The sequence below is a fragment of the Canis lupus genome, chromosome 4 (assembly GCF_048164855.1).
Source record: "Canis lupus baileyi chromosome 4, mCanLup2.hap1, whole genome shotgun sequence".
Lineage (NCBI taxonomy): Eukaryota > Metazoa > Chordata > Mammalia > Carnivora > Canidae > Canis > Canis lupus.
Window position 1 is genome coordinate 25,671,295 of NC_132841.1, and position 15,504 is coordinate 25,686,798.

General features: G+C 34.1%; 1 protein-coding gene across 20 annotated transcripts in view; it reads left to right on the forward strand.

Moving 5' to 3' along the window:
- Window positions 1–15,504, forward strand: part of ADK (adenosine kinase) — a 506,565-nt gene that overhangs the window by 410,032 nt on the left and 81,029 nt on the right. For all 20 annotated transcript variants that reach the window (XM_072823669.1, XM_072823668.1, XM_072823681.1 and 17 more), the window contains one exon: window positions 8,756–8,870. In XM_072823669.1, the coding sequence (XP_072679770.1) occupies window positions 8,756–8,870 (115 nt within the window). The remainder of the gene's footprint in view (window positions 1–8,755; window positions 8,871–15,504) is intronic.

Below are 15,504 nucleotides of genomic sequence, written 5' to 3' on the forward strand. Positions count from 1 at the left end.
TTCTGTTTTCCTAGTGGAAGTATTAGTTGTCAAGATTCAAAACTCCATGTGGTTGTTGTTGGCAAAATTAGGACAACAGACAAGACCATGATTTTATCTACGTAGTATCCATCTTCTAGTTGATTGTTAGAAAACACTGACTCTAATCTGAGCCCAGGTAACTGACACAGAATTCACAAACTGAGTTTATAAGTTTTATAAGCATCATATTTATTGAGGCAGAACTATGGAGAATGCTGTGTTCTGTACAGCAACTTGCAATGTTGCATGGTAGTAATTTTTAAAAATTAAACTGAGTAGAGCTGGAATATAGAAATTCTTTCTTTATTTACATGCTCAGTATTGTCTACCATCTAGAGAATCTGTGAGCATTGATTAGATATATCAGTAAGCTAACTTTGAACTCTTTAGAGAAAAGTGTTGTATGAATTTGTGATGGAACTATTATTTAAATGTACTAAAGACAGATTCATTATCGAGCAACAAAGTAATACATGTGCATGTTACCCATGTCATAGGACTTGACAACCAGATATAAAGCTTCCTCTTCTTGGAGGAAGACAATAGCTTGTGTTATAAGTATTCTATGAAAAAAGCTAGATCCTATGAAAAAACCATATCAGGCAGGAAAGCTTGCCTCAAAATACTTGATTATTAGAACTATGATAGCTTCTTGGGAGTTTTCTTTTTGGTTTTAATATATTCTTATAAATACAGGGTTGAGTCACATGTAGAAAGAATAAAGATTTCCAAGTATTTTTTTTATCTAATTTAAGTTTCACTTTGTAATTTCCCAAACTGGCAATTGGTATTCACAAGTAGATATACTCAGGGTAATATTCAATTTAAACATTAAATGTTTGATCATGAAAATATAAGTAAATGTTTTCAGTCATGTCTTAAAATTTCACTAATGTTAAGTTTTAATATTAACAATTGATATTCTCTTTTGTTAAATCAATATTTTCCATAGATAAAAGCTAGTAAAATGTAAATTTATAGCTTGTTTTCAGTGTTACCATTAAAAAAACGTATTTTAGTTCTAGAAAATAACTGGTTTTGTATATGCTTAGAAATATAACATGTTGGGATCCCTGGGTGGCGCAGCGGTTTGGTGCCTGCCTTTGGCCCAGGGCGTGATCCTGGAGACCCAGGATCGAATCCCACGTCGGGCTCCTGGTGCATGGAGCCTGCTTCTCCCTCTGCCTAGGTCTCTGCCTTTCTCTCTCTCTCTCTCTGTGACTATCATAAATAAAATAAAATAAAATAATTTAAAAAAAAAAAAAAAAAAAAGAAATATAACATGTTGCATAACAAATGATCATGATTCTGTAGTACCTGCAGATAATAATTTTTAAATAGTTTATTAAACCTAGTTCTAACTTTTATTGCCCACTTGAGCTACATGCTTTGAATATGCTTGGTTTAAATTCAGTCTTAGCAACAAACTACTTTTTCTATTTTCTACTAAGTGGCACCATATTAACCTATCCATTAGTTCTTATTTACTGATTCTAGATTTTTTTTAACCATAAATCTGCCATAATTGATTACAGCATATAAACAAAGTGATGATATTTATAATAGTATGTCTTATTACATTCTAACATAGCAAAACTACTCTTGGTGATGCTGACAGTGATATGTTAGATTAGGTAAAGCATACCATGTCTTGATGTGTCCCTTCGTGAATTCCCTAAAATACTACAAGCATTGAAGTATATATAAGAGCCGTGAGTAGAATATTTTTATTAATCCATATATGGAATGTTATCTAGAGGAATTCAATTATTTTAAAAGGTCATTAACGTTTCCTTAGCCCATTAGACAGTAATAGGAAAGCCTAAGTTTAAATTTGGTGTTTTTAAATAATCAAACAAGAATAAATCACTTTATCTTGATGGTTTAATACCTATAGAAATGTGTTAATGCTCTCAGATCTGTGACAAACTAGACAAAATCTGCATTTTATCCCTCTCAACCTTAATTTTGCCTCTAAATTGGGGCATGAATGAGGAAAGAAATGAGAAGATTAAAAAGAAAGGTGAGCATTTTTTTTCTTTCCACCAGCTCTGCTGTCCTACCCTCATTTTCTATTATAAATCCCAATCAGTTCCCAAAGCCACTGAGTATTGCCACTAGTGATATGTCTGTTAACAGACCAGTCCAAATGCCTCTAAAAATACCAGTGTTTATTCATCAGGAAATATCTTCAGTGGCATTGTTTATGATATTCTGGTTAGCTTCTCTGCAAATTTTAGATAATCTTTCTTTTAAAAAAATCTTTAATCTTTAAAATGAATTGGGCAATTTTCAGTAAGAAGAGGCAGCTTAGGAGGGCACTGGAGAATGAGATAAAAACTGGAGCTAGGCAGAGCACAAAGCAGGAGAGGATATATATATATATATATATATATATATATATATATATTAGGAAATTGCATAGTGCCTGATTTAAATGACAGACCTGCTAAGAATTTAAAATGACAATTCTTGAGGTAAAAAGTTTCATGAGGCCTTTTATTATTCTGTAAAATCAGTTCAGACTGCAGTGTGTTTTTAAATCAACTTTATCTTGAACTGAACCGATTAAAGGTTTGTATTTTTAGAACCTAAATAAAAATAAGGTTACTTAAAAATGTTTCATTATGAAACCTTTTAAAAAGCTGTATTGAAAATTGATTTATTAAATAAAGAAAATATCTCCGTAAACCTAAATATAATATACTTTGTATATTCTTTGTGCAATGGACTCTGCCAAATGATGAAGATAATTCAAACCTTCTCTACTGGGTCATTTATTCAGTTTTACTCCAAGCAACGAATTTTAATTTTATTTTAGATCTCTAAGATATATTACTTCTGACCATCGAGGAAACAAAGCAGTCCTTTTCCCAACTTTCCCCCACAGCCCCTGACTCTAACCAGAGGATCCTGGACTTGAAATCTTTCTCTGACCATTGATGACTCTTATCATCTCATACCACTGAGACAGGAAAGTATTGAATTGTGCTATCCAGTATGGCATCCATTAGCCACATACGACTATTTAAATTCAAATTAATTAAAATTAAATAAAATTTAAAACTCAGTTCCTAAATCTCAGTGGGCACATTTCAAGTGTACTTTGTAGTCTATGTAGCTAGGGACTACCATATTGGACTATGCATATATAGAACATATCCATCATCACAAAAATTCCATTGATCAACACTGGATAGAAAGTCCACAGAGTATTCAGGAGATATTGATTCCCAAAGTAGTCTCTGAGATTTTTCTAAGGTTCTTGTGTTCCTCACAAATACAAAGAATACAATGAATGATCACACAGAGTTTCTGGAAATAAGACACTATGTTAGGTCCTGCTGGCTAAGAGAATACAATGCTGCTTTTCTAGGTGACCGAGTCCCAAAAGAAGACCGTTTTTTTTAAAAGAGTAGGTTAACAGAAAGAGAAAGGTCATCTTTTAGCTCTCTTCATTTAATCATTTATTCATTCAGTAAATATTTACTAAGCACTAACTCTGTACCTGACACTTTGATAGACCCTGAAACAAGACAGAAATGACCAGAAAATATACTGTGAAAGAGAATGTGGGAGAGGTTTCTATGTTTTAAATACAATAGTCATGGAATGACTCTCTGAGGAAAGTAAAACTTGAAAAATATGGATATCTAGCATTGACAGAAAAAAGCAAAACAAACAACAGGGAAACAAATTTCAAACAGAGAAAACAAGAGTACACAGGCCCCCAAAGGAGAAAGAGCGTAATGTACTGTGAACTCCAAGAACTGACAAAAGGCCAATGTGACTGGAATGAAGTAAGTGAGGAGGAGGTGGTAGGAGATAAGACTGGGGACTGACACGTCATGTGAACACCATAATTATTACAGGAGTTTCTATTTGGAAAACAAAAGAATGTGATATGGTTAAGTGAGGCAATGTGTGGGAACACCACAATTGGTATTCCATAGGAATAGGTAGATTATTAACATTTGTATCATCAGCTTGTTAAAAATGGAATGAAGAGAGTGTATTCTTTAATTTGAAAGACAATGCTAAATTTAAGGTGTGTGATCACCAGTGACAATAAAAGCATAATTTAACATTTATAAAATGCTTCACAGTTGATAAAACCTTTCCAACATATCATTAATGCATTTAATACTCACACAAACCTTTTGGGAGTTAGCATGTTATGCCTTATCAGTTCAACAGATAAAAAATAGGCTCCATGACTTGTTCAAGGTCACACATAGCTAATACATCTGGAGCCAGAACCAGAGCCAGCTCTTTAAGTCTCGTACTCTTTATAAACTACACTTATTTCTTTCTCACATCCTAACATATTGGAGGAGGAGATTTGATTTCCAAATGACCTTGGAAATGAGAAATATCTTGGAAGTCAAAAATTGAGAATCACTAGGGTAATATGCAAGCCAGAATAATTAAGGGGGGCGGGGAGCAAACCTAAATACAAGATCAGCAATGATTTGTGCATGTGGCAGAAAAATTATTTCAGTTCAACATGCTATAGTTTTGTGATAACAGAAAGCACACTGCCGGAATTCAAAAAAGCAGTACAATCTGCAGATAGCATGGAATATCCGTTAAGAGTGTAATTTCTGGAGTCAGACTCTGTGGGTGCTAGCCCTGCCTGGCACTAGCACTTAGTATCTTTATGATGTTAGGAAGCTTCTTAACCTCTCTGTGACTCAGTTTATTCACCTACAGAATAAGGATATGGTATCCACCTATAGAAATTAAGTTTAGTGAGTACTTTAGAGTTACATACATGGCTCATAGCTAAATTGTATGAGCTTTCTTCTACTCCTCCCCCCTTTTCCTTTCTCTCCTCCCTTATTAGATATCATAATTGAATTCCCAATACACAAAACTCTTGAGGCCCTTTTTAGAGATTTGGGGGCAACCTCAGGATATAACAGTTTTGGAGAGTATTAAAATGATGGTCATTAGAGGAAAGAAATTAATATTTATTAACTATTTAGCATGTGCTAAATATTGCATTAAGCTCTTTCACTTACCTTCTCTTCTTTCTTCACAACAATTATGTTCAACTTTTTATTTTGAAATAATTTTACACTAAGAAAATTAGCAAAAATAGTACACTCAGCCTTCCCTAATGTAACATTTTACACAAATAAAGGTATAATTATCCAAACAAAGAAGTAAGCATTAGTATGATACCAGTAACTAAACTACAGTTTTTATTCTGATTTCACCAATTTCTCCTTAATTTCCTTTTTCTGATCCAGAATCTAATCCAGGAAAACAAATTGCATTTATCTGTTATGTCTCCTTAGTTTCTTCCTATCTGTGACAGTTTCTCATTCTTTCCTTGTTCATGATCTTGATCCAGTACTTGTCAGGGCATCTGGGTGGTTTAGTCAGTTATGCATCTGCCTTCGACTAGTGTTGTGAGTCAAGCCCTGCATTGGACTCCCTGCTCTGCAGGGAGCCTGCTTCTCCCTCTCCAGCTCCCTCTGTTTGAAATAAATAAATAAATATTTTAAAAAAAAAAGAATATTTGTCAATCATTTTATAGGATGCCCCTCAATTTGACTTTTTCAGATATTATCTGTTATTTAAGTTGAGGTTATGCATTTTTGCCAGAAATACCACATAAGTGATTTGCTCTTCTAGTGTATCGTATCAGGGACATAGATGACATCCCATGCCTTAATGTTGATGATGTTAACTTTCATCACTGGGTTAAGATGGTGTATGCCAGCTTATTTTTTGTAATATTATTGCTTTCTTATTGTATTTAATAAATATCTTGGGGGCGATATTTGAGGACTATGCAAATATCTCATTTCACCTACTAATCTGTAATGAGAAGTATCTTAGAGGAGATACTTTGAGACTATGCAAATATCCGGATTCTCTTCCAACTTTTGCCCACTAATTTTGGCATATTTCTTTCCCAATGTCATTTTTTCAAAATATTTATTTGAGAGAGAGAGCGCGCACGGAAGGGAGAGAGTCTTTAAAGCAGACTCCGCTCAGAGCATGGAGCCTGAGGCAGGGCTCAATCCCATGACCCTGAGATCACAACCTGAGCTGAAACTAAGAAAAAAAAAAAAAAGAAACTAAGAGTTAGACACTCAAATGACTGTGCCCCCAGGCATCCCCAAATGTCTTTCAACATAATTATTTTCTTAGTTTTGTAGATAAGGAAATGGACCCTCACAGAGGTTTATTTACCTCCTCAAATAGCAGAAATCCAGGTGTGTCACACTCTCAAGTCTCCTGTAATTTCATAATTCTGTTAAGTGTTAGCCCAAGTATAAGGAAGAAGAGTCTACAGAGAGATGGAGGTAGCAGCAGAACTAGAAATATGTAACTTTGAGAAGACAATGTGGAGGTTTTAAGATTCCATACTAGATGGGGATCAACTATTGAGGCCAAAGCAATGGCTTCTCAAAGACATAGTAAGAAATTTAAATTTGGTGTTCACTGACAGTGATCCCCGAGTGACAAAGGAGTTTTGTATGAACGTGGATATGGATACAACTAGAATAAAGCTTAACCATTCTGAAAAGATTTGTGTTTTATATTTGGGAAGTTTATTTCAATCTTGAATTGCCATTTTTGTAAGATTTCATTTGAGAGATAAGATAGGTTTCTTTGAGGGATGCCTCAGGGGCTCAGCAGTTTAGCACCTGCCTTCAGTCTAGGGCATAATCCTGGAGTCTTGGGATTGAGTCCTGCATCGGGCTCCCTGCGTGGAGCCTGCTTCTCCAGGCTGTGTCTCTGCCCCTCTCTCTCTCTCTCTCTCTCTCTCTCTGTGTGTCTCAGGAATAAATAAATGATCTTTAAAAAAAAAAAAAGAAGAAGAAGAAAGTTTTCTTTGATTAGATTACCAAAGCTCCCATTAAAAAATATATCTTTCCACTGGCTTGGTAAAAGACAACCATGAATTTTCATTCTTAAATAATTCCTTATAACACATTGAAGAAAGATCTCTATTTTAAAAATATCCACTACATGCAATGGTATTCTGTTCCCAAGTTGATAAAATGAAACTATGTGTTTCTGGGCTTTACCCCTTTATCTTTATTAAATAGGAACTGTACTCAATCATAAGCAAAATGCTGACAGATGTGAAACTTAAGTGTGGTAAGGAAATTGGGAAAATATATGTCAGTCATTTTAATTTAATATATATGTTTATTTGAGAGAATGAAAATATCATCATTATGTGACTTCTTTTAATTTTAATTTTCTTTTTTTTGGGGTGGGGGGGTCCTTTCAGCTGTTACTAGTCATTTCTAATAGTTTTTCCCTAAAGAATTTCTTTTCTCATATTATCAGGCTTAGTTTTGTTCTAAAATGAACAACACAAAGTGAAATACTCAGCATGTTTGAAAGGTCAGCAGCATTGTCTTACCACACATGGCTATTCTTTTCAGAAACTACGGTTGTCTAGAATCATCATGTTAGGTATAGTAGAAGCTTAGCTTCATTTATCATCTGGAATTTCTTAAGTATGTAGTGAACAAACAGCATACAAATATTTCACTAAAGATTTTCATACCTTTAAAAATATCATAGTTTCTGATGTTCTTTGTAACCATTATGATTTGTCTACCTCTGTTCTAATTAAACATCTTGATACCACTCAGATATATTTCTCCTCTGGTATGTGTTACTCTCTCCATAACTCTTTAAAACTACACAGTGATAGACTACCAGTAAAGCCCAAACTATGGATGGATTAGAGGCCCACTGAATTCAGACTTGGATTTTTAAATTATCTAAAATAGTTGAAAAGATGATTCTAAAAACCCTACTGATAATAGCTCAAGAATTAGTTTTCAAGTCGGAACATTTATGATGTAAACTTCATGTTCTATATGATCTGACAAGTAGTATCAAGTTCCTAGAATTAGTTTGGATTTTTTTTTACCTTTAATCTTTTTTTTTTTAAGATTTTATTTACTTATTCATGAGAGACACAGAGAAAGAGGCAGAGGGAGACACAGGCAGAGGGAGACACAGGCAGAGGGAGAAGCAGGCTCCCCACAGGGAGCCCAATGTGGGACTCAATCCCAGGACTCCAGGATCACGCCCTGAACCAAAGGCAGATGCTCAATCACTGAGCTACCCAGGCGTCCCTACCTTTATCTTTTTTATTTTTTTTCCTTTATCTTTTTTAAATAAAATAAAGTCTGTAGGAAACAGCATCTCTTTCTCTCATTTTAGAACTTGGAAAAATTTGGCAGTTTAGTAACATTATTTCCATTGTCAGCATAATTCTCTAAACCTCTAAAATAATTAAGTATTCCTTTTTTTTTTTTATAAATCTCTCTTTAATTAGAAATTGAAAGTTGGCTATTTGCTGATAATAAGAAATTATTGTTAATTTTTTTTTAAATACAGTAGTTATGCGGTTATGTGTAAGTCATTACCTTTCAGGGGTACATAATAAAACATTCACAAATAATATTATATTGTATCTGGGATTTGTTTCAAAATAATATGAAAGGCAAGTGGGTGAGACCGTAGATGAAATAAAATTTATCATAAATTTAAAATTGTTGCAACTTGATGGTGGTCTCTTGGAGGCTATTGCACTATTTATTTTTACATATGGTTAAAATTTTTAAATAATAACTTATAATAGGGGGTGCATATTTCTCATATTTTGAACATGACAAGCTAAATCCTTAATCTAAGTTTTGCTTTTTTGTACTAGTTATGAAAACTTTTCCCTCCTCTCTATTAATAGACTGAAGACATTAAAGAGATAGCCAGAAAGACACAAGCTCTGCCAAAGGTGAACCAGAAGAGGCAACGAATCGTGATTTTCACCCAAGGGAGAGAAGATACTATAATGGCTACAGGTACATGTGGAAATTGTATGCAAGCACAGTATAATGAAGATTAGTCATTTATAACAGAATTCTATACTCTCTTATAATTTATTTGAAAATAACACACCTTTCTTTTTTTTAACCACCTCCATGCATTTTGCTTACCCCATTACCACCCCTGTGTCTGGCAACCACCAATCTATTCTCTGTATTTATGAGTTCAGTTTTGTTTTGTTTGTTTTAGATTCCACATACAAGTAAGATCGTACAATATTTGTCTTTCTCTCTCTGAATGATTTAACTTGGCATAATGCCCTCGGGGTTCATCCATATTGTTTAAATGGCAGGATTGTCTTCTCTTTTTATGTCTGAATAGTGTGTGTGTGTGTGTGTGTGTGTGTGTGTGTGTGTGTGTGTTTCACATTTTCTTCATTCATCCGTCAGTGGACTATTGTCTTAGCTATTATAAATAATGCTGCAATGAGCATGGGGGTATAGATATATTTTTGAGTTAGCATATTTGTTCCTTTCAGATAAACACCCAGAAATCATATGGTAGTTCTAAAATGAATATGAAGGAAAGTTTTCTTAAATATATAAGCCTGAGGGGTGCCTGAGTGGCCCAGTCAAACATCTACCTTCAGCTCAAGTCGTGATCCCTGGGTCCTGGGATCAAACCGTGCATCAGGCTCCCTGCTTCTCCCTTTCTCCCTGCCTGTACGCGCTCGCTCTCTCTCTCTCTCTCTCTCTCTCTCTCCCTCTTTCAGTCTTTCTCTCAAGTAAATAAAATCTTTAAAATGTATGTGTGTACACACACACACACACACACACACACATACATATATTCCTGGAAAGGGTCAAAGAAAAGATTATTGTCAAATTTTGGAGAGAAGAAACCCTAGAATTCATTTATTCCAACTTTCTTACTTTAGAATTGTCAAAAGCAACATTCACAGACTTACTTAAGAAAATATCTATTTAATATTAATTCCCTGAGTGACAAATAGTGGAGTTATAGATGAAATGAGATTCATCATGAGTTAATAATTGTAGAAGCTGGTGATGGGTATATGAGGAGTGGTCATTATGTTATTACCTCCACTTGTATATATGTTTAAAATTTTCTATGATCAAAATTATAAAAAAAAAAAAACAAATAAAAGTAAAAAATAATTTCCAATCAAGAATCAGATATAGGGATGACTGAGTGGCTTAGTCAGTTGAGTGTCCACCTCTTCGTTTCAGCTTAGGTCATGATCATGGGATCCAGCCCCACATTGGGCTCCATGTTCAGCGGGGAGTCTGCTTAAGATTCTCTACCTCTACCTCTGCCCCTCTTCCCACCCATGCTTGCTCACTCTTTCTCTCTCTCTAAAATAAATAAATCTTTTTTTTTAAAAGAAATAAAAGAATCAAGAGATACTAAGTGATTTTCCCAAGATATATTGATATGTTTGCTCAGCCTTGAATTCTAGGAGGGAATTAAAGAAAGGAGGGCAATCCAATTGTATTAGCAAAGAGGATCATATAAGCAAAGGCATCAAGTACCATGTAATCTTTTATTACTGTGACAGAAAAAGCCACGCTGTTAATTTGTGCAAGAGAGAAAAGAAATGTCATGAAAAGACATCCCTGCATTGATAATAACTATCTGGATTGCTGTCTTCATATAGGATGTGGCCTGTTCCTGTCTTAGCAATGAATACTGTTTAGAAAAGTGAAAAACATGCAGACTTCTTATCTTACAGGAACTGTAGTACTGCCTTCAGATTCATAAAATGCTCTTTGGTTGCTCTTTATAGAGACATTTATTTTAAGGCTTTACATATTCCAGATATACATATTGTACAAGTGTCTTCTTCATCGTGAATTTGCACAATTTCCCCAAAGTTGAAATCTTTAAAATTAGCCCCCCGCCTCCTGTGATTCAATTTCTTTGTCAACTCATTTTGTTCTTTATTAAATCTATTAAACCATTCTTAGGAATACTTACTAGCAGGAATTTATTTGAGGAGAGACATTGGCTAATCTTTTCTCTTCCTACTATATGAAAATGAACTTAAATTAGAGGATGCACTATATCTGCAATGCATGATAAATACAAGATGGATAGAGAATCTGTTCAGTGGTGTCAGCTACAAAAGCAAACATGATAAATGTTAATGCAGTTTTGAGCCCTGGGATAAGCTATTCAGTGCACAAGCATAGCTGAATCTCTTTGCTGTGTTGTTATTCATGGCAGCCAAATAAATGTCAATAATAAAAGAGAATTAAAGATTTTCATTTCCCAGAGGCAATCCTCTAATACGGCTTGATCTTTCATTTCATTTGTAATTCGTTCTCATGTCAGGATGCAATCATTCGCCAGGCTCTGGGTGTCATGTTAAGTCATTTAATAATGATTAAGAACATAAAAATGCTTGGCCTGTGGGGCAATTCACAGAAGAGATGCCAATTTGTTATTGTTTTTCCTCCTTTGCTCTTGAATATGGATCAGCTTTTTCCCACCTCCTAGCATTAAAATACTAATGGAAGATGGGGAGGGAAAGTGTCCCTTAATTTACCATAAGTGACATTCCAGAATGGCACAAGGCAGTGCTAACACACTTTTTAAAACACTAATTAGGAATCGTTGTTCCTTAAACCTCACACTGTAGAGTATTTTTAAATGATCATTGCTAAGTTTGTGGCATTTAGCAATAATGTAACAAAATCAGTTTTCTTGGTATTTAATGCTAGAGACCTTTCTCCTTTTGAGATTTTGCGTCTATAAACCACTTTCTGTTATTTTATACATGTAGTTCTTTGAATCCCTCTTTACTAAACTGTGGATCTGAAGTCTTTAACACTTATTTTTTTGGTTGGCTCTATTTCAGTTGTGTATCCACTTTGTATATCCATCTAGCCCAGAGGTTTTGTCACATATCAACCATTGTCTCATTGCTTGCAAGCTAATTGAGTTCCAAGCTTTTTTGGGGGTGGGGGTGGAAGGTGGCAAGGAGTGCTGGAAAGTAGTAAGAGTAAGAAGCCAGAAATGACAGGCACGAAAAAAAAATATGATTTTGTATATTTTGATCCTTTTTAATAAATGTTGAATGAACCTATTAGGTAGCATGGGAGTCAGGTCAAGGAAATCATTCTTGTGTCTATAAATATAGAAAAACTTAGACTAAAGATTTGTATTACCTACTGGACAGCAACTACTAATGAGGTCTTCATGTATTAACACCTTATTATATTAACAATTACAAAAATAAATATTTTATATACATGCATATGTACATACATCCACATAATATAGATATATGTCTTTACAGAAAGTTTACATTTCTCCAACTTTCTGTACAAAACATGTCCCTAAAAATTGGAAAAAGCAATAAGATTTTTATTCTAAGTTGAAAATAATGCATTTCACACTTTGGCTCTTATGTGACACAATGAAATAGGTCCATTGAAGAATAAATTGTAGACTTTTCTGAATACTTTGAGAATTCTTTCTGGGCTGTTTGAATTGTAATTTTGCCCAAAAGGAGAAAATAGACTAGGTCAGAGGTTTTCAACTGGAAGATAGGGGCTGCCATGTCAGACAGAATCACCTAGTAGACTTTTGATAAATATAGCCCTGCCTTCATAGAAGTATGTTTACTTCAACCTGATACATCCCTGTGAAGAGGACTAGAGTATACATCCTCGAAAAGATAGATGAGAAATATGGGATGTAGAATCTGGGGGAAGGGCAGTGTAGGGTTGTGTATTTGTTGAAAAGGTAAAATAGCAATGCTGTCTATCTGCCATCTCACTTTGAGAACCACTGGATTAGGTGATTTGATGTTGCCTCAAGTTTATGCTTTTGTGGGATGATAGAAACAAAACTTTTTAGCAACTAAGTGTCTAGTACTTCAATAAGTCAAGTCTTGGTGAGTGCTTCTCTCTTTTGATAAATTACAAAGTATCATGTACTCATCTAGTATTACCAGCAATCTATGTTTATCATTTTAAATAATCATTGCATTTGATTGCTTATAATTTAAGATAGTCACATCATAGTGCCCTTGTCATTTCCTTATAAGTAAATGGGGTTATTGAAGTTACTTGTCTTCATGTTCCTGAGACCTAAAAGAAACTTGTCACTCCATTTGCTAGTTAAGTTTTCATGTTCTTTAATAATACTCAGTGCTGCACATTACTCTATAAGAAAAGGTCAATGTGCTTTGCAATCTAGTAGACATAAAGTACAGAAAATTTGGAATAGGAAATGCAACTCTAAAGGAAAACAACTTCAGCAGCTGGAAGAATAATGTCAGCACATCATCACAACTCCTACTCCTGCAATATATTGTTATAAGTCATTTTGAAAATGTTATTATACTATAGCCAAAGTAATTTTAAATGATGATCTTGTTGGCATAGTTTGGTGATGGTGTGGATAGAACAAATTAAGTAGCATTCTTTCAAAATGTCTGTGTATGACATTCATAGAAAAAAGTTCTTTGGATTTTTGAAGTATTTATTTCTTAACCAGGAATATAAGCAACTAAGTTATTAACTCATGTTCTGTTTTAGTTTTTTGTAACCACAAAAGACAAAGTCCTTTAATTAGGCAAGGAGGTAAAAAAATTTAGAATAACATATATGGAACTGTTAAATTTCTGATGAAGGAATGTCTTTGGGGAATGGTTTCTGTAGTTTAGTGATCTCAGCCCTAGCCCTGGGAGATTAGCCTAGGCAAATGTTAACTATTATAGCATTATTTTGGAAGGACCTTTAGTCACATTTATTGAGGTATAGATTACATAGAGTGAAATACACGTATGTTTTACTAAATAATCACCATAATCAAAATATAGAACATCTCGTACGGTTTGTTTTTAAGTTTTATGCATCTGAAGTTGGTATTACTAGTTATTAAGTGAACACACCTGTGTCACTACTACCAGATCAAGATAGAACACTTGTAGCACTTTAGAAGCAACTGTTATTTTGGCTTCTACTACTGACACTTAGTTCTGTCTCTTTTTGAAATAGAATCACCCAATATATAGACTTTTTCATCTTGCTCTGTCTCCATACTTTTTTGAGCGTTATCTTACTTTTGACAACCTATGATGCTTTAGGTGCTTGTCTTTTTCCTTTTCATTCCTGGAATCAACCACTTCTTCAAGTAATCCTGGTTCCTTTAATTAGCAAACGATATTTAGAAACCCAGATCTGGGTGCTAGACATGCTCATTGCTAATTGAGGATCATTGCTTTGGGACCTTCTTAGCAAATAGATTGGCAATATATGTACGTATGATAACTCATGCATACATATCCATCTGTATTTATTTCCATATCTATCTATCTATTTATATATTTGAATTCCATGAGTTGAAACTGCTGATACCTTTGATTCTGGTCCAACAACAGAGTTCATTCTCGCCTACACCCTTTCCTTCCTTTTAACTTCTTCCTCTGTCATTGAAAGTTTTGGCTCTCATTATCTAAAATATATTTACTTATTTGTTCCATCCTAAAGTAGTTTTGAATTACTTACCCACACTCTTGTGCGCAATATATTTACTTTCTAGAGTTCACTATTTGTTTATAAAGTTCTTTTCATCTTTAGCCCTCTGATGTCCAGTCAAAATACTGTTCCAGAGTCACTTCAGATTAGTGCTTTTATTCCATCCACTTCAGTGTGTTTACGTTATTCATTTGTAATAAAGTTTGGTTTGTTTCTAAGAGTTTGTATTCCATTTTGGTTTCCTTTCATATCTAGGTTGGTTTTGTTAGTAAGTACAGTTCACCCCTCATGGTCAAGGTTCTGTGTGCTTTAACAAATGCGTAAGATCATGAAACTACCACCACATAACCACAGTTATGCTACAGAAGAGTTCCATTTTTTTACTTCTAGTTTTCTGAAGTGGTGGTACCAATTGATATGCCCACCATCAGTATATAGAATGGCTTTTATTTTTCCACATTTTCATCAGCATTTTCTACTGTCCATGTTTTTTATTTTAACCATTCTGGTGAGTATGCTCTGGTTTCTCATTGTGTCTTTCATTAGATTTTCCCTAAGTTAGTGAGGTAGAGCCCCTTTTCATTTGCTTATTAGAATTTAGATATCTTCTTTTGTAGAGTTCCTGTTGAAGTCTTTTGCCTATATTAGATTGTCTTCTTGATATATAATTCTATTAGCAGTCTGCATACAAGTCTTTTGTTAGATAAATGTATTGCAACTATATTCTCCCACCTTGTGGCTTTCCTTTTCATGCCCTTCATGGTATCTTTTGAGAAATAAAGCTCTTAATTTTAATATAGACCAGTTAATAATGTTTTTCCTTTATGGGTAATACTTTTCATATTCTTATAAAGAAAATCTTTGCATATCCCTAGCTCATTAAAAGGTTTTCCTATTGTTTTTTTTTTTCCCCTTAAAATTTATGTTACTCTTTTCATCTGCATTCACAGTCCTGGAATTAGAATTAATTTTTATATATGGTATGAGGTAGAGGGACAATTCATTTCTTTTGCCCATATGAATAACCAGTTGACCGACCATCATTTATTAAAAGGAACAACCCTTACTGCAGTAAATTGATACCTTTGTCACATTTCACATTACCTTATATCTGACAGTCTTTTTCTAGACTATTCTATTCCGTTGTTTTCTTTATCTT